Source organism: Lepidochelys olivacea, assembly GCF_965140295.1.
Source record: "Lepidochelys olivacea isolate rLepOli2 genome assembly, chromosome: 2".
Classification (NCBI taxonomy): Eukaryota; Metazoa; Chordata; order Testudines; family Cheloniidae; genus Lepidochelys; species Lepidochelys olivacea.
Genome location: NC_140412.1, coordinates 255,679,379 through 255,699,533, shown reverse-complemented (window position 1 = coordinate 255,699,533; position 20,155 = coordinate 255,679,379). Strand labels below are relative to the sequence as shown.

At 43.4% G+C, this 20,155-nt stretch overlaps 1 protein-coding gene and 1 long non-coding RNA gene across 3 annotated transcripts in view; one reads left to right on the top strand and one right to left on the bottom strand.

Moving 5' to 3' along the window:
* The window catches only part of PRKAG2 (protein kinase AMP-activated non-catalytic subunit gamma 2), a 386,465-nt gene that overhangs the window by 94,711 nt on the left and 271,599 nt on the right, over positions 1–20,155 (bottom strand). For both annotated transcript variants that reach the window (XR_014710259.1, XM_084619463.1), the window contains exon 5: positions 103–190. Coding sequence is in view for 1 of the 2 variants with exons in the window: in XM_084619463.1 (XP_084475589.1) it covers positions 103–190 (88 nt within the window). In the remaining variant the exon portion in view is untranslated. The remainder of the gene's footprint in view (positions 1–102; positions 191–20,155) is intronic.
* On the top strand, positions 228–15,359 carry LOC311515938. The gene is made up of 3 exons (XR_014710260.1): positions 228–746; positions 1,448–1,532; positions 15,037–15,359. It is a non-coding gene; the product is annotated as an uncharacterized lncRNA (long non-coding RNA).

The following is a 20,155-nucleotide window of genomic DNA, read 5'->3' as shown; positions in this document are numbered from 1 at the left end:
GCAGCAGGGCCAGGAGCGAGCCCCGGAGCGGGCAGCTATGCCCGGAGCTCGGGGAGTGTCTGTCCGTCAGTCGCTGCTCCGCGGCAGGCGCCTCCGACTTACCTTCATCGTCGAGCTCTAGTTTCTCCAGCATCCCTTCAGAGGCGGCCGAGGGCTGAGGAGAAGCCGGAGCCGCCGCAGCTGCCGCCGCCTGCGGAAGGGGGAAAACGGAGAAGGGGATCAGCATCCAGGCGCGGACCTACCGGACCCGCGGCGGCATCGGACGCAGCCCGGCGTGGCAGAGGCTGAGCCGGTCTGACGGAGGGGAGTGGCCGCCGGGCGGATGCGGAGGGCGGCTGCTAGCCCGAGTCCGTGTGGGGATGAGGGAGGGGATCACCCTCCAGCCTGACGGGGCTCGATTTGTGCTGTCTCCTACACGCACTGGGGGAGGGGAGGAGGCGGGACCTCCCCCCCCCACCCCCGGCGGCTGCTCCCAGCCCATTAACCCTTTACAGCCAGGCCGGGTAGGACTCTGTCCTTTGGAGAGGCCGCTGGCCTGTGACGTGGGAGGTCTCGCGTCTCCTCAGCATCCTTCAAGTCAGCGAGCTGCCGTTTACGTCCGTTAGATTCCACAGGCAGCCAAAAGAACCTTTCGGTGAGAAAGTTCCACCCCTTCCTCCTCACGGTCCCCCTTTCTGGGGCCTGACCGGGATTTGGAACATTCCGTTTTGCAGCAATCAAGCAGGCTGCTCTACACAGGAGGGAAGGTAACTACCATTCACACAGAGAGCGGGAGGGGGGGGGAGGAGAGACCGGTGGTTGTGCTATTGCTACTTGCACCCTGGGTCAAGCCATCCACCTTTCCCTGTCCAGCCTGCAGGGCGAGGGCGGGCTGTTAAAGCCGCCTGCCATTCTTCCCAGGGTCGGGGTAAGGTAACCTGCCAGGAGGAAGCCCTTCCCCCGACAGCCGGCGTTGGTAGTGTCCGATATATTTACCTGCTAAGGCGGCCGTGAGCAGCCAGTCCCACCGCTGTCTAGCGGGGGATGCTGGATCCCACCTCCCCACTGCCAAGGGTGGGCCACCTTCACGAGGCATGTCTTTCTCAGGCTCTCCTGCAGACCAGTCCCCGCTGCAGTCCCTGCCCTCCCAGGCGTGTCCCGGGTCCTGGTGTGCCTGGAGACCCCATCCTCCACCTCCCACAACATGCCTCTCACACCTACTGTAGGCCCAGCCTCCCAGGACAGCGAGGGTCCCAGCCTGGCTGTGGCACTGTGAGACACACAAGAGTCAGACCCCAGCATTACAGCGGGCCCACAACATTCAGCAAGTCCCAGCATGCAGTGGTCCAGCTTGATGCCAGGGGGCCTGGTTACACTGCATGTCAGACTGTTGTCTGTGCAGGCCCCATTTCTCTGAAGTAAAGATAAAGATGAGTGTCATCTGTCCTATTCTGTACTCATGAAACAGAGATGCTGTGGTAAATGAAGCTGTAAGGAGTGTGGGGACCGGATTTTGGACAGATGGAACAAGTGGAGTAGTCTTCATGCTCCTGGTAAGTTACTGTACTGTTGGACAAAGTTTGGACAGCCCCTTTTAAAGTGATCATTCCATTTTCTTTATGAGTTTCTGCTACACAGGTGCTATAGCTTGTTTAAATACAGCAGGTCTTTTCCACATAAATGACCAGGTGTAAAATATTTTAAGGTTCTTATTTTACCTCCACTTTTCTAAGTCTGTTCATATAAAGTACACATTTTTTAAAGTAAGGGTAATTAACCACTGGAAAAGTTTACCAAGGGATGGGATAGATTCTTCATCATTTGAAGTCTTTAAATCCAGATTGGGTTTCTTTTTAAATGAAATGCTCTTGCGCTTAATCAGAAGTTATGGTCTTGATGCAGGAATTAAAGGGTGAAAGTATATGGCTTTTATTATGCAAGAGGATAGACTAGATGATCATAATGAGTCTTTCTGGCTTCATAGTCTATAATTTAGAAAATGAATAGCCTGAAGTTGTTAGTCACTAAAGTGTGGATGCTTTAGAAATGTTCAGCATAAATCACACTGGCTGAGACAGGGTAATGTAAATAAAGTTTACATTATGAACCTTCTGAATTAGCATATACTTTTTGTGGCCCAAAATCACGGATTGCTAGCAACTGGCAGAGACAGGTCCAGGGGGATTGAGTTCTTCTGCTTACCTTGTTACCTAACCCCTTCTGCCTCTTCCTCGGAGTTTTCATTTTAGTTCTTAATGGTTGTCTCTATTCATCTCTACCCTCTTATTTAACTGCCTTTTCCTTGGACAGCTACTGACTTATTTGTCTGCAGGGCTCAGAAGGAAACCAGGCTTCTCTCTGCTGTAGAGCTTCAAAGGAAGCATTCCTTCTCCTTAGAAGTAGGTTCTCTATCCCTTGCTGAGCTGTGGCAGCAGATGCTAGTAGACGTTAGAAATGCTCCATGATGCAGAGCATGGTGCTTCAAAGGAGTCATAGCAACCATGTAGAGAATACTACGGTTTATTTGGCTCTCAGTCACAGGCACTGGCTGCTGAAGGTGAGGAAGTCTTCCAAGGAGAAGGCAGACAGAGGACTAAGGCATTCAATATTTCTTGCTTTCCAGCAGAATAACATGCACAAAAACTAGGGAACACCACAAAATGTGTGTTAGTGAGAGTTAAGGGTTGAGAAGGGAGTACAGAACCTTAACAATTCTAGCACAGTTCTGCATGGCAGCTACAAAGAAGGAAAATAAGAGCCTCAGGGGGGTTGGGTGACTGCTTTCTACCCCTAAACAAACCCCTTCCAGTGGACTTTAATATGAACCCTCATTTGCTCAGGAAGTAGGAGTGTCCAATTCTTGGTCATAAGAAAGACCACCATGAGGACACTGTGTCAAGTTTAATTCCAAACAACTTGTGTGTTGTTTTTTGTAATGGTGAAATATTATGAATATATACCTCAATGAATATTGTAGCTGATCAGCCATATAAACCACCAATACTGCATACACTAAGTAGCAATACTTCAGAACATCCACAGCATTTTAATTATATCTTTTATTTCAGCTGTGCTTAACCCCCCCCCCCCTTACAATTTTCCTTTTATATCAGTTGTCTTGATATTGATCAGGGTAAAATGTGCTTCTTACCAAATTTTTTTTGTTTGTTTAAAAAAGAACCCCAAAACCATTAAGGTGTCACCCCAACTCAAACAAATATAACCCAGTGCTTATAGTGGCCCCTGCAGTTCTGTGGGGAGCTATCACAGCTCCAGCTGGTAAGGAGCTGTGAAAATTCTGGGAGGAGGAGCAAGGTCAAGGGGGACACCTATCCCCCCCCCCCCGTCACATAGCAAATGACACCCATTTGGAAGAACGAAAAGTAAACTTGTCAGAATGAAGAACACCACTGACGTGTATCTTAACAAAAATATTTACCATGGAGAAAAAGTTGTGAAATAAGGTTGCCATCTCTGAGTTACAAAAAAACAAGACATCTGGGATAATCCTGAGCCAATAAAACTGAGTACCCTTGCAGACTTCCCAGGACAGCTACCTCACAAAAACAAACAAAAAAAATTCTGGGAAAACCCAGACAAGTGGTGGCCCTACTATGAAAGTAAAACTTCCAATAAAGAATACATACATTTCAGGAGAAAAATTAATATTGATAGGACTAAACTAGTAATAAAGCATGTTTTTGTAGGATCAGGGAATTAGTTACAGAAATCTGGTTTATTTTTTAATTAAAAAGGATATAAATTATATATAGCTGGAAGTCCAAAAGGGTATTGATTGTCATAACAATATCATAGGGCATGTTTCTAGTGAGGTCCCACGGGGATTGGTTCTTGGCCCTAAGCTATTATAACATTTTCATTAATGACCTGGAAGAAAACATAAAATCATCACTGATAAAGTTTGTAGATGACACAAAAATTAGGGAAGCAATAAATAATGAGGACCGGGTCACTGATAAAGAGTGACCTGGATCGCTTGATAAGCTGGCTGCAAGCATACAATATGCATTTTAATATGGCTAAATACATCTAGGAACAAAGAAATGTAGGCCACACTTATATGATGGGGGACACTGTCTTGGGAAGCGGTGATTGAAAACGATTTGGGGATTGTGGTGGATAATCAGCTGTACATGAGCTCCCAGTGTGACACTGTGGCCAGAGGGCTAGTGCCATCCTTGGATGCATTAATAGGAGAATTTCAAGTAGGAGTTGAGAAGTTATTTTAACTGTGTGTTTGGAACTGGTGTAACCACTCCTGGAATACTGTGTCCAGTTCTGGTGTGCACAATTCAAGAAGAATATAGATAAATTGGTGAGGGTTCAGAGAACAGCCACGAGAATGATTAAAGGATTAGAAAACATGCCTTATTGTGATAGACTGAAAGAAGCTCCATCTATTTAGCTTAACAAAAAGAAGGCTCAGGGATGACTTGATTACAGTCTGTTAGTATCTACATGGAAAACAAATATTTAATAGTGGGCTCTTCAATCTAGTAGAGAAAGGTATAAAATGATCCAATGGCCAGAAGCTGAAGTTAGACAAATTCAGACTGAAAATAAGGCTTACATTTTTAACAGTGAGAGTAATTAACCATCAGAACAACTTAGCAAGGATCACGGTGAATTCTCCATTGCTGATAATTTTAAAATCAAGATTGATGATTTTCCAAAAAGATATGCTCTACGAATTATTTTTTGGGAAGTTCTATGGCTTCTATTATACAGGAGGGCACACTAAATGATTGCAGTGCTCCCTTCTGGCTTTGAAATCTATGGATCTATTAAACTATGAATAGATGTTTGACTGGAAAGAAAAATTATGCCAGATTTTAAAATTGTGTTTCTTTTTTTAACACCACACAATAAGCTACTAAATACCCAACATTTAAAAAAAATTCATATGTTGTTTGTAGCTTACATTTGACACACACACCCTGAAAGTACACAACGTATTTCACCTGCTATAGTACATAATAAGCCATAAGAAGACATTTAGGCCCAAATCATGCCATAAGCTCTATGCCAGCAAACCTCACAATCATCACTGCAGGATCAGAGTGTTAATTTTTTTGTGGGAAAAACTGTATCCAAGCTGACAATATGAAGACAAATTCAATGTAATTTAAAGATTATTAACCCCTAGTAATATTTGCTAGTGTATACGTAACACTACATTGCGGATAGCTGTTTTACCAAAACGACACTGTGCTATAATTGCCTCTGTACTGCTCATAAATGCAATGGAAACTAAGAATCTCCATCCTTGCATTGGAAATTCCATCTTTCGCTCACCCACTGTGTAGAACTGATCAATGAAATTGTTTTTAATTGTTCACTTTATTAATATAACTTCATAAGTAAAGTTTTATGAATGAAACAACATTCATTCATAAAACCGGTTACCCCAATAACTGGCTAATTGAGTTTCACTTTCAATCCAATTGCTGCTTAAATCGCTGAAACTTGCAACATTGTAACTTCTGTTCACTGTTTGCCATTCCTTACACTTGTCCATATTGTAACTCAAACTCCACTTTAACTTGTCCCAAACTCCATTTTAAAATGCGCACTCCATTTTGTAAAAGCTTGCTGCAACCTTCATTTTTGCAAAACCCTGCTGTAATCTTATTAGTTTAGTTGTCTGAATGAGGTATGTATGGATGATGGAATCAACCTCCAGCCCCAGCCCGTCCTAATGAAATAAAGTGTAAACACCCAAGGGCTGAAGATGCAGACAACAGCCCTGACAAAGTAAGAAGAGTCCACCCTCAAAAGAAAAGAACAATTGAAGAAACATCAAAGCCAGGTCCCAGGCTGAAAGTCCTGTCTGCAATTGACGGGTGATCAATCACACTGAACCCAGAGGCAGCCTGACACAGCAAGACCTATAGACTCTGGATTCAAACTAAAGCCTACAAAATGGATGGGTGAGATGGAAGACTTTGGAGGGTGTCATTCTGCTGCCAACATGGAAGGGCATTGGTGCATGCCCAACAGAGACCCAGCCCTTCCTTGTGCCTGGCTTTCCTGGCCAGTTAGCCGCCACAAGCTACGAACCCAAGCCACGAACTCAAGCTACATTCAGGACTGGTAACTATACAGCAGCTGCAGAACATTTGGTGTGTGTGTTTGTGTGTGTGTGTATACATAGGTATTAGATATTAGTTATTGGTCATAAATCAAATTGTGTTACAATGAACGTGACATCTTGTCTCGTCCCCTGAAACGATCCTGTGCAGTTTTGTCTGTATAACAACTGTGAGCTAGCCTAGCAGGATACTGGCATGCTAATATTCTGAGATCAATGAACTACGTCAGCACAAAAGGATGAGTCATTAAGGTCTAGGAGAAAAATCTGTTCTACCCCAGACAGGGCTGTAACTCCCATTACATTGATATGATATGGCATAATGTAGGAACATCTGTGTATTTAGACTATTTAATCTGCTGCCACAAAAGGTTTCTAATAGCTCCTTTAGTCTGTACTAGGTATAGTATAGACTAGTTTATACTAATATATAGTGTATGTATTAATATACTAAGACCTTGTCTAGACTAGGAGTTAAAGGTATGATGTTAGAATGTGTTAGATAACGTTTTAAGTCTACTGTAGGCAAGGCAGTGTATACTTGAACATGCATTAAGGTTACTGAGTTTGAGCCTAGGCTCCCCATAGGCTTATCACATATCAAAGGCAGTGTGTGTCTGGTCCACATTTGACTTTTCAAATGTGTTAGAACATGTCTGTCTCTCTCAAGTGGATCTCTTCAGTTACAGCTGCCATAAAACCAACTGAGCAAATTCTTTACCTCTCAGGGGCGCATATCCATGGTCTCTCGAGACTGAAGGATGCCTACTACCCCACCCTGAAGCAAATACTCTCCAGCAACCACACACCACACAACAAAAACACTAACCCAGGAACCTATCCTTGCAACAAAGCCCGATGCCAACTCTGTCCACATATTTATTCAAGAGACGCCATCATAGGACCTAATCACATTCACCACGCCATCAGGGGCTCGTTCACCTGCACATCTACCAATGTGATATATGCCATCATGTGCCAGTAATGCCCCTCTGCCATGTACATTGGCCAAACCGGACAGTCTCTACGTAAAAGAATAAATGGACACAAATCTGACATCAGGAATCATAACATTCAAAAACTGGTAGGAGAACACTTCAACCTCTCTGGCCACTCAGTAAAAGATTTAAGGGTGGCAATTTTGCAACAGAAAAGCTTCAAAAACAGACTCCAAGGAGAAACTGCTGAGCTTGAATTAATATGCAAACTAGATACCATTAGCTTGGGTTTGAATAGAGACTGGGAGTGGCTGGGTCATTACACATATTGAATCTATTTCCCTAAGTTAAGTATCCTCACACCTTCTTGTCAACTGTCTAAATGGGCCATCTTGATTATCACTACAAAAGTTTTTTTTTCTCCTGCTGATAATAGCTCATCTTAACGAAGTAGCCTCTCACAGTTTGTATGGCAACTTCCAACTTATCTGTATGTGTGTGTGTGTGTGTATATCTATATATCTTCTTACTATATGTTCCATTCTATGCATCAGATGAAGTGAGCTGTAGCCCACGAAAGCTCATGCTCTAATAAATTTGTTAGTCTCTAAGGTGCCACAAGTACTACTGTTCTTTTTACTACTACTAATACATCTTTAATCCTAATCTAGACAAGCTTTGAAGCTATTACAATGTTAACACATTTGGGTTTTAAACCAACAGTGTTCAAAATAATTTAAAACTTTAGATGCTATGAGCCAGATTCTTCATTATACTGCAGCCCCTCTAGTTTGATCTGTTTTTATTGTGTAAAGGAACAGTGCTCCTGCCATACATACTGGTATCTTTCTGATATACTGTAATTTCGTAAAACATTTGTTATCCATTATTGCAAAACAAAACTTAGTTGTTTTGCACTACAGTGAAACAGTAAATGGTTGGTTTATTTTTGAAAATATATATTTTTGAAAATCGTCTGAGCATTTTCCTTCTGTGTTAGGTTACAGCTCAGAAGTTATTAATGTCTTAAAAACAGGGGTTTACAACCAGAATGCTGACACAGTCAGAACCTTAATACAGTTCTGCTAGCAATCTTTATGGAGGCAAAGTAAAACAAACAACTGAAGGTTAATAGAATAGCAAAAGTCATAAAAATGTGATGTAAACAAAATAATTTTGGGAAGGGGAGAGCTTAAATTGTAGTAGCAAATTGCTTACTTTTTATTGCTGTGTTCTTTCCCTAACATTTTAACATTATAATTAATGGGAATTATTCATATTCTGAAGGAGAAAGTCTATCCCCTGGATTTTATATACAGTTATAATTAATATATTAAAACAACATTTAACATTTTCATCTCCACAGCACTTTACACACATTAATTAATTCCCCCAAGCACTTCTGTGATGCACATAAGTAAGTATTATCCCAACTTTTCAGACGAGGAAATTGAAGCAGGGAGGGTCTGATTTGCACAAACCCATAGAGGAAGTTAATGAAAGGGCTGAGATTAGAATTGGAGAGCTCTTGGCTCCCAGGCCTGTGCTCAGGCCAAACAGCCCTGCCTGTCTATGTATTGCCATGCTGGAAACACTGTTTTGATTCACAATTTTATGCCCCATGAAAGCATCATGGAGGTAGAATGTTAAGTATGGTGGAAACAGGATAGGAAGGAGCAAGTACCTAATGCTGCTAAACAGTGGCCCCTTAACTCAATTCAGGATCACTCACTGGCTCTGAAGAAATCCCATCCAGTCCTGCTTGGGTAGCAGATGCTATACCGGGTCTGAGTTGGGGAGCAAAATAGGGGATCCTAGGAGCTTTGAGACAGACATATTGAAAGGTAAACCCAAACACCAGAAAGGCCCAAAGCTGCATTCTTTATTGCCCAAAATCTAATTGATTTCAGTAATGGTTTTGGTTGTGGCTTAGGCCCTAAATGTATGAGTGACAATTTCAGACTTAATATGTACAGCAATCCATCATATGTATTAAAAAAAAACAACCTTAAATGTTAAAGAGTGTGGAAATGGAAAGTAACGTATCCACCATATTTCTCCCTACCAACTACACACTCATTATCACTCCGGCCCATTGGAGCCGTCCAGATTTTCTTTGTCTTCATGCAGGTGTTTGGGAATGAGTGACAGGGGATGGATCACTTGATGATTACTTGTTCTATTCATTCCCTCTGGGGCACCTGGCATTGGCCACTGTCAGAAGATAGGATACTGGGCTAGACAGACCTTTGGTCTGACCCAGTATGACCGTTTTTATGTTCTTATTACCATTTTGGGGTAAGACTGAACTCTTAATTATCAGTGTGTATACACACAGATATAAAAACATTAAAAGGATTTTTTAAAAGTTCAACCAGTCCAAAAACGTGAATCCAAAAAACTTAAAAAAAAAATTTTAATTTTGCAAAAGGCTTAAAAATTCTCTTTCATAACAGGATGCAGCCTGTCAAATTTCAACTGGTTTGTTTTGGTTTTTTTGCCACATTAGAGGAGGCTGAACATCAGCCTTATAATAGAAGGCTTGCTTCATCTTAACTATTAAGAGATGACTCATCTCTCCATATTAATAAACTAAAACATATTAGTGATATTTACACTCTTACATTTACAGCTCTTAATCACTTTAATAATCACGTGGAAACATAGCTGTTAAATTTAAAAACATGTCATAATAGAAATTTCTACTCAAACCCATATATGCTTTTAGCCATTAGCATGTAGCCAATAAATATAGCCAAACAGTAGATCCCAATGAATTTAAAAATCAGAACTAATCCTTTTACTTAATTTAATTGCTTTTCAAAAGTTGATGGGTAATTTATAAAAAATATTCATCAGTTACTTTTCTCATACACCAAGAGACTGCTTCTGCACAGATGTAAGGATCCAAGCGTACTTACAACTAACAACTGGGAACTTGGCATGAAGAACTAGCTCCATCATCTCATCTCCCATGGGACTCTAATCTATAGGAACATATGGATAACATTTATTTGCTTTTCGCAGGAGATTAAAGAGTACACCCAGGTCACAATTCAGCAAAGCATAAAAACATTCTTAAATCCATCCATGTTTAGGAATGCATTTAAGCACATTAAGTTTAAATGCGTGCTTAAGCAATGCCTAAAGTTAAGCAGGTATTTCCATGCTTTTCAGAACAGGGATGGACTGCTGAATCAGGGTCCCAATGCAGAGGAATGTCGAGTAATCACTAGAAAGCAGATTCTGATACCACTTACAGTGGTGTAAAACTGGAATAACTCTGTTAAAGTCTATGAATCTAGGAATATTCTTAAAAGGCTGAAAACAGTTCTAGGTTTTGCCAGTGTTGCCATGAGTAGTTTTCTGGGTAAAGCTTTTTCTGTTAAGCTTGAATGCACTGGAGTCAGTGGCAAAAATCCCACTGGGCTTAATGGGACCAGGATTTCATCCCATGTGATTATTCTAGTGGTTGCCAGGTCTCATAAGGACTTCTAACAGAGGATACTTGATGTTTTGTGGATTACAGTTTTTGAACTGGGTGCAGTGCAGTGTCTATATTACAAAATAGAGCTGACTATTAAAATAAGTAAATTTATTATATATGCTCCCCAGTGTCCACATCATCCAACACATTAATATCAAACAGAGATGGGATAAAACTGGGGGAGGTTTTGGCAAGAGCTCATTTCTTCTGTTTTTGCCTGCAACCACCACCAGGGATGGTGTTGGCTTTGGGCCCCATTTTATCTAAACTCTCCAATTTTAAGGCAATTTATATACAGTTTTGGATCATCTCTAGAAACAAATTTTTAGGCTTAGTATGTAAATTCTAATTGAATACTCTGAGTGTTTCCTACATAAGAGTGGGTTAAATCACCTTCTACAAATAAAACACATCTTTGTTTGCCTTTTTCCCAGAGAACCAGCTTTCACTTTAAATTAAAATACTCTAAAGCAAGTTGTGTTTGAGTAATACAAAAAGTTACATATTAATCTACAATGACTAGGTAAAGACTCAGAAAAACTTTGTTGCAAACTACAAGTCTGTATGAAACAGATTTACTAAAGTATTGCAAGAAAAGTCTTAGCTGTCCTTCATTAAAGAAATGTGCATTCCCAGACATGCATCAAAAGATGTTTGTTTTAAAGCATTTCCACTACTCATTGCTTCCTTAGCAGAAAAGGCATTGACATTAGTGTTCCCGTTATGCTTGGGGACCCAATTGTACAACTGATAGTTTAACAGTAAAGTTTAATGTCCTTGCAAGTACTTCAAAGAAGAGAAAAAAACCCTTGCTTTTTGAAGTCTAATAGATTTGAGAGCCACAAGAAGGAATTCCCATCTAAATGCAAATCAAGGCACAACCATTTTGAATGCACGAATAGTTACAAATGGTAATTTTCCCACCATTTGTTAATGTTACATGGTACAATTACAGTCTTACACAACTGGAGTGTTTAACAGCTATTCTCTTCAGAATGCAACAGTGCATATTTTAGTTTTCTCTAGTCATATAATAAACCCAAAATATTCTTATTATGTAGCAATGTGTTTAAGCAGATTTAATTTAAAACATTGTTATTCCTTGTTTCTGGTTTAATTAGTCTTGCTCCAGAAATACATAAAGACTAAAGTGGTCAGAAAAGAAAAAGGGTTAGATCTGCTCGCTGAACTATGAACAAAATCTCCTACTTGTCTGCTACAGTGTGAATTGTGGAGAACTGATTTTCATAGTTTATTAGCAGCCTGATGCACTGGATGTAGTAATGCTGAGGTTAGCACCACGGTGTGGGTCCTTATCTTTCCCCATACAAAAATGGGAACTGCATGTAACTATACAGTGAACTTTGGACACAACACACATTTCATTTACAGGGTGCAATCCACCCGAGTGCAAAGGGATGGTCACAAGCTCCTCAGCACCACTAAAACCCTGGAGTGTATGGGTGGTTTTGCACAGAACAGCTGTGCAGGAAGTGTGGAGTTTCCAATAAAGGATCTCTTTACACAGAAGTACACAAGTCCAGATTTCCCAGGGAGAGCAGATTTCACGATCCATTATGCATTTTTCATGGCCACAAATTTGGTAGGGCCCTATACATTGATGATATCAACTGAAGAAAAGGGTCCCAGTTTGACGGTATCAGGCTGTTGCCTTTCAGCAAGGCCAGGCCCAATCCAATGCTTCCCCAGACAGTGGACTAATTACCAGGCCTACCTTGGCATGGTCAGAAGTGTATGTCTGGGGACAGAGTTAGAACTGAAGGCGCTAATGATTCATATATTCCTGGAAACACTGATTACCATCAAACCGTTCTGGCAAAGGATACCCAGGGACGCTACTGGGGGTGGATTCTGCAGGTTGTGCCCACAGCGTTATATTCTCAGAGCGATGCTGGCTCGCCTGCTCCTGCAACAGTTGGTTCTCAGCAATTGCACAACTTAATCCTGTTGTGCTAGGCTGGCAGCCTGGAGGCAGACTGCCCACTCAGTCAAGCCTGGTTCTTCTTGGAGCCGAGATTGGCCAATTGGCTCCATCCATATACCTTTCCTAGGCCAACCTCTTAGGGTAATGGTCTGCACAAACTGTTGGGGCTGGGATATTGGCACTGGGTCTAGTGGATGGAGCAGGAGTTAGTTGGGAGTTGGGCCAAGGGTCAGAGCTGAAATCAGAATCATGAGTTGAACCAAGAGTCAGAGTTGGAATCTGAGACTGGGAGCAAGGATCAAGAACCTGGAACAGGTCAGAAAAGCAGAAACAAGGCAGGGAAGCAGTAACCAGAAATCAGGTGAGAAGGCAGGGTCCAGTGTAGCAGGCAGGTAGAGCCCAGATGTGTGGACAACTTTCTTGTTTCTTTCTGAGTTGGAGTAGGAAGCCCTCACCTATCAGAGATCCTGATGTTTCTCCAATCAGACCCTGGGAGAGGCTTGCCTGATGTAGTTTCAGGTTTCATGGTCTCTCCACTCAGTTGGTTAGTAGCAAGCCACTGGGTAGGAGCAGGAGGTGACCACTGATTGGGAACTCCACAGACCCAGGTGCAAGACTCATGGAGTGATGACATTCTGCACCATCCCCAAAGAAATTAGTAAGGAAGGGGATGTCTCATCCAAAAAACTGCGTTCAGCTGTTTTTCTTCCCTGTCTGGAGGGGATGTTATAAAATTGTCTCTTGTCTTAAAGGGCTTTTGAAACATTAGATGCTATAATTATTGTTATTTACTGATTGTGTGCGAAGGTGGTAGCAAACAAGACATTCCAGTTTGTATAGAACGCAGCGTCCCAACCTGTTACCAGAACAAATCCCTGAGAACACTGCACACATCAATGCTCCATGCCCTCCACTGGCTCACTTCTGGTGTTGAGAACAGAGCATTGAATTAATCTGAAAGGTCCTCAATGGGTTGGACCTTTCCATTCTTGACCCACAGTGACAACTGTGCTCTTCTGGAACAATGCAGCTAATTATGATGGAGGACAAAGCTTGTGAGAGCCCACAATTGTGAAATGACCAAGAATTAGTGGCCATCACAAACCTTACCTCTTTCTGCTCTAAGTGCAAGGCACATTTCTTTGGCTTTGCTGTCTCTAACAAACTCATAGCAACAGATTTTTTTTTTTTTTAAAGAAACCTTACCAATACAAGACCCTCCACTGCACATGACTCTTCCCCTGGAGAGAAGAAGATAAGAGAATAAACAACAAGTGACGGATATGCAATCATGTTGTTTGATTCACTTACTGGAAAGTCCTCAGAGAATAGGTGCTGACTCCATGGGTGCTCCGTGGCTGGAGCACCCACAGGGAAAAAATGGAGGGTGCGGAGCACCCACCGGCAGCCCCCCCCCATCAGAACCTCTCCCTCACTGTGCCTCCCACCTGCCACAATCAGCTGTTTTGCAGCGTGCAGGAGGTTCAAGGATGCAGCGTGCTTGGGGGAGGGGGAGGAGCAGGGCAGGGATATGTCGGGGAAGAGGTGGAGTGGGGTCTGGGCCTGGGGCAAAGCTGGGGGAGAGCACCACCCCAGCACATTGGAAAGTCAACGCCTGTGCCTCAGATACTATGGCGATGAGCATGATATAAGAACCTATATAGAATAGTATATAGAACAGAATGCCATTTCCTAAACTGCAGGGCACATCCCCCCAGGGGGCACAAAGAACTAGCTGAAGTAAGGGCACAGAAAATGTGTAAATTAAGATGTGTGTGTATTTAATAACATACAGCAGGGCTGAAGAGCAGCACAATTGGTTTCATTTTGCTGAAGGGTGATTTAGCTTTCAAAGGTTTGAGAAATTCTGGCCTTTCAGAAGAGAGAAGTTTAAGGACAAGTTCGACAGTCTTCAGAGCATAATGGAAAACCCACCTGCTCCCACCATATTCAAAGAACAGAAAATCTCATGTATGTGTGCACACACAAATAAATTAGGAAGCAAAGTGCCCAAGGACTGGGAAAAAATAAAAAAGGAATTCACAATAAAGTCTGACATTGATAACATGATGCCAATCTTAATTATTGTATTTGGCATTTAGAGGCTATGGTTGATGGGCCTCTTAGAAACAGCACATTTTTCATAATTTTTTGTGAAGAAAGGCTTCCCTGAAAGGGTTTTTTCTCCATCTGCCTTGACACATCACTAGAAGTTTGTATTCACCAGCAGTCCCAAGTAGAATTGTTTAGATGGGGAATGCTTTCCCAGTTTACCACCATTAAATAGTCTCCCAGCTGCAGCTGTTCTGCCATCCTTATCCGTAATAGATATAATATTAATTTCAGTAGTTAAAATATTAAAACAGTAGGCTACATTGTGCCTTCAATTACACCTGTGAATCTCTACTAATTTCAGTGGAAAGTAGGGGTGTAATAAAGAATTTACCCCGTTGTGAACAATTAAAGAAACTATCACCATCATATGTGAATAGTAAGCTCAGAGTCAGGAATGAGGAAACTGGATGAAATGGAGAACTTACTATTCTGAAGCATTTTTACTATATTTTCCCTACAGTTCTATTGTTGAGAATCTCAGAGAATCGATCCTCCTCCTGAAGCCACTGGGAGTTTTGCCACCGACTTCAATGGGAACAGTAACTGATCCATAACAGAAAGGCTAACTTCAGGACTCTGGAGCAATTATCTTGCACAAACATAGAATGCCCTTACAGCATCGTGCCACTGAGTTAAGCACAAAACTTGCATTTTGGGCCAGAAAATTTTGGCATCTTAGTACAGCTCTTCCAACCAATATGTAACAAAAATGTAATGCTTTTGGTGAACATGTCTACAATATATAAAATGGAAACCATTTTAACCTGTTTTGCTAGTAATAAATTAGGACACGCAAACACATGGTGAAATTGTTTTTGAGTACACATTTCAAGGCTGAATTGCAAAGGTTATATATTTGTGGGGAGAGAGCTAGAGGTATCTGGTTAAGATATCTGATGCTATAATACACATTACATACATCTACAAATGTAGGAATATTACTGTGACCCAAAAAACTCTCACTGCCAACTGGCAAGGGAGTTAAAAGAATATCCTATACATTCTGGCTCATCAAAGAATGTCATATGATGTCTTAATGAAAGCCAGCATCATGCTTGTTGGTCATTATTATCAACGTGAAATGTTTGTACAAATACTACATAAGGAGCTATGTACGTATACCAAAAATGTGTTTTAAAGACTGTATCAAGGCAGAGTTGACAAACAGGTTTTCTAGAAAAGACAAAGGGGGTGATGTCTTTTATTGGACCAACGTCTTTTGGTGAAAGAGACAAGCTTTTGAGCTACATAGAGCTCTTTTTCAGGTCTCTTTCACCAACAGAAGTTGGTCCAGTAAGAGAAATTACCTCATAGAATCATAGAATCATAGAATATCAGGGTTGGAAGGGACCCCAGAAGGTCATCTAGTCCAACCCCCTGCTCAAAGCAGGACCAATTCCCAGTTAAATCATCCCAGCCAGGGCTTTGTCAAGCCTGACCTTAAAAACCTCTAAGGAAGGAGATTCTACCACCTCCCTAGGTAACGCATTCCAGTGTTTCACCACCCTCTTAGTGAAAAAGTTTTTCCTAATATCCAATCTAAACCTCCCCCACTGCAACTTGAACCTCCCCCACTGCAACTCACTCACCTTGTCTCTCTAATATCCTGGGACCAACATGACTACAACACTGCAAAAAACATGTTTTGTGTCTGAGGAAAGATGTTTATTCATTTGTCTCTGTCAGCATGTGAATAAAGCATTGTAAGCTAATACAATGGCTACACATCTACATATGAAGTAAACAGGGGGAGATGAAATCAAAAGGGCAGCAGCACAGCACAATGGGAACTATCCTGACTCAGTACAGACAATGAACTTTAGGGATATAAGACGGCAAAAAGACACCCTTTGATCTTCCAACTGGAAAGTAAACAGGCAGTGTGTTTACATTCATGAAAACTGGATCTCTACCTACCTCCGTGGAAAATGCTGCAAAAGGCTTTAGGTGAGATAAACTTCTTTCGACAGGCAGTTAGCTTGTTAAACTAAGTTTAGTCTCTAGAAAGCATGTTATGATTTTTTATGTACAGTAAAAGCTGTTTTATCCGGCATGTTGGGGGAATAGGAGGTGCCAGTAAGTGAAAAATGCTGTTTAACAAAGAGGGAGGGAGTTTGGGTGTGGGAAGGGGCTTGGGGCAGTGGATTGGGGTGCGGGAGGAAGTGCGGAGTGCTGTATTCAGCGGGCACTCACGTCAGGCAGCTCCCCACAAGCGGCGAGCTGTCCGGGCTGTTCCTAGGCGGACGCGCAGCAAGCAGCTTCACACGCTGCCCCAGCCCTGCCCCAAGCATTAGCTCTGCAGCTCCTATTGGCTGGGAACCGTGGCCAATGGGAGCTGCGAGGGCAGCGCCTGCGGGAGGAGGCAGCGCGCAGAGCCACCTGCCACGCCTCTGCCTAGGAGCAGCCCGGACAGGTCACCGCTTGTGGGGAGCTGCCCAAGGTGAACGCCCCCTGAATCCGGCACCCCACGCCCCAGCCCGCTGCCCCGAACCCCCTCCTGCACCCAAACTCCCTCCCAGAACCCCTGCTCCACATCCTCTCCCACACCCCAACCCACTGCCAGCCCCATGCCAAACCAACTATAAACCCGGAATTTCAGTAAAGATCAGAAATGTTGGTTTATAGAGATTTCTGGTTGGTGAAGTGCCAGATAAAACAGCTTTTACTTTATTCCGTTATCCTTACTCACTATCTCTTGAATCTTTGATCATTAACTTCTTGTTAAATGATGATCCTGAGTTGAATCATACAAGGTAGTGTGTACACTGTTCCCATAGGGCAGAGGTGGGCAAACTACGGCCCGTGGGCCACATCTGGCCCGCAGGACCGTCCTGCCCGGCCCCTGAGCTCCTGGCCAGGGAGGCTTGCCCCTGGCCACTCCCCCGCTGTCCTCCCTCCCCTGCAGCCATGCTGCTGCACGAGCAGCATGGCTTGCGCCCACCCACCTGCCAGGCTTTCCAACAAGCCTGTCCTGACGCTCTAATCAGCATGGTAAGGGGTCGTGGGGGGGGCAGTCGGATGGGGCAGAGGTTCGGGGAGGGGGGCGGTCAGCAGACAGGGAGTGGGGGGGTTAGATGGGAGGGTCCTGGTGGGGGAAGGGGGAGACAGGGGGGCTGGATAGGGGGTGGGGTCCTGGGGGGAGGCAGTTAGGGACGGGGGTCCTGGGAGAGGGTGATCAGGGGACAAGAAGCGGTGGGGGGGTGGATGGGTCAGGGTAGTCAGGGGACAAGGAGCAGGAGGGTTCTGAGGGGGGCAGTCAGGGGGCGGGAAGTGGGAAGGGGCGGATAGGGGGTGGGGGCCAGGCTGTTTGGGGAGGCACAGCCTTCCCTACCCAGCCCTCCATACCGTTTCACAACCCCAATGTGGCCCTCGGGCCAAAACGTTTGCCCACCCCTGCCATAGGGACAGCACACCAAGTATTTCGGTGAGTGTTCAGTGGATATGCTACTACAAGGGAATGCTTCAAAGGGTCTCGGGGCTGGAGTACACCTATTGTTAACTTGCAAGGCAAAATAAGGGCTGACATGGTCCAGAAAGGAGTGTTTTGGTGACTAACAGGATGATGGTCAAAGGCACATCCACAGGGAAAAAATGGTTGGTGCTGAGCACCCAGCGGCAGCCCCCATCAGAACCTCTCCCTCCCCCCAGAGCCTCCAGCCTGCTGGCGGGCTCTGCCCATCAGCACCTCCCACTCCCTCCCTGCTGCAATCAGCTGTTTTGTAGCATGCGGGGTGGGACGGGGAAGGAGTGAGGACACGGTGTGATCGGGGGAGGGGGTGGAACACGGCAGGAAGAGGTGGATGGGGGTGGGGCTTTGGGGGGAAGGAGTGGAGTGGGGTTGGGGCCTGGGGCAGAACCAGGGGTTGAGCACCCCTTGGCACATTGGAAAATCGGCACCTGTGCTGCTGGTGACAGGGAACTGATACCCAGTTACGCACAAGCAAGTCTCCCTCTCACTCAAGGCGGGGGGGAGTGGTAAAAATGTGATTCAGAGTCCTGGGTACCTCAGAACCATCACAGTTACCTAATATTAAAACCTGTTTCAGATTTTACATGTCCCCTTCTTATATGTCTGTACTGTATATCCTTAAAAATGTACACTGTAGGTATACACACATGCTCTGCTCAGTGCTCTTGAGTCTGAAGCCTGCTCCTCTTCCTCTTTCAAACCTACATAAACTGACCTTGTCTCTTACCATAGCATGGGGAGTAGGCAAACTAGCTGACAAGGAGCTGTAGCAGGAAGATGACAGGCAGAGATTTAAATTGATATTTGCAGTGCAAGCCAACACACAGGGTTGTGTGACAAACCAATTTAAATTATACTTACGGTGGCACTCCAAAAATACTGTGATGTTCAAAATGGGCAAGGGAAGAGGGTTCTTTACCTGTGAGCCTAGCCTACCCCAGGCTTCATCCTGACCCACTGAAGTCAATGGGATTATTTATATTAAAGCTAAGCCCTTGCTTCAGTGCCTTGCTGGACGCAGGCCAGAATGCTAGGTACCCTGGAGAAGTTAGCCCTGTGTGAATAACCCATAGGCTCTTAATTTTTCACTTTCAGCAAATATTTTGAGTACCAAATAAATGAGGTAAAACAAGTACTGCTCCACAACTGGCCAAATCTGATTTAAATTCAACAAATTTACTATCTGCCAAATATTATTTACTACCATAGAGCCTAGGAGCCCTATTCATGGACCCTGACCCCATTGTGCTAGGCACTGTATAAACAAACCATTTGATTTTAAAGCCTAAAATGACTGGATCACTTTACTTAGGTATATTTTTTGATTAAATCAATTTTTTTCTTCATCATCATCATTGTCCAGGAGAAAGGTGGGTGAGTAGATATTTGATACCAAGACTGATGGACATTTGTGACAAGTCTGCAAGGCTATATTATAAAGATAGCTGGGTAAAAAAATGCATACTTTTAGTCTCAAGCCCAATACTGACTCATCCATAACCTTGGTAAAATAACTCAGAGAAATATGTAGTTTGGGCTCTGGAGCTTTGACTCTTTCCAAGGCTGACAGGGAGGAAGCACTACAATGACCTATTGAGGTAAGTGGTTTGTTTCACAGCTCTCAGAGCTTTGTACTAGCCTAACTGAGAGACTACCTCGCTCCCTGTGCCATATTGCCACAGTTGTGATCAGTGAAGGTGCTCAAGCAAGTGTCTCTTTAGTATAAAAGAGAAGAAGCTGCTGACAGGGCAGTCTCCGTGAAGGGCCCTCTGATTTTGGCAATTTTGGATTGAGGGAGAGAGTTCCAGATATGTTGTCCTTCATGGCATACTTACTGCAAGATTCCTTTGGAGAGACAGGGATACAATGAAGGAAGGAGGGTTGGTTTGGCTTTGATGTTTCTGTAGTTGGTTATTCGTTGTTATTATTTTAACTTACGAAGGTGGAGAAGCTGGTTTTAATTTTATTTTGACTGTATTTTTAACTTTTGGCAAAGTCACCTAGAGCTCAGAATAGGTGGTGGTGTTTGAGGGGAATTAATATTTATTATTTTTGTAATAGGTGTTATTTAAAGCTCTCTGTAGATGCCAGCCCACACCTCTGCATTTAT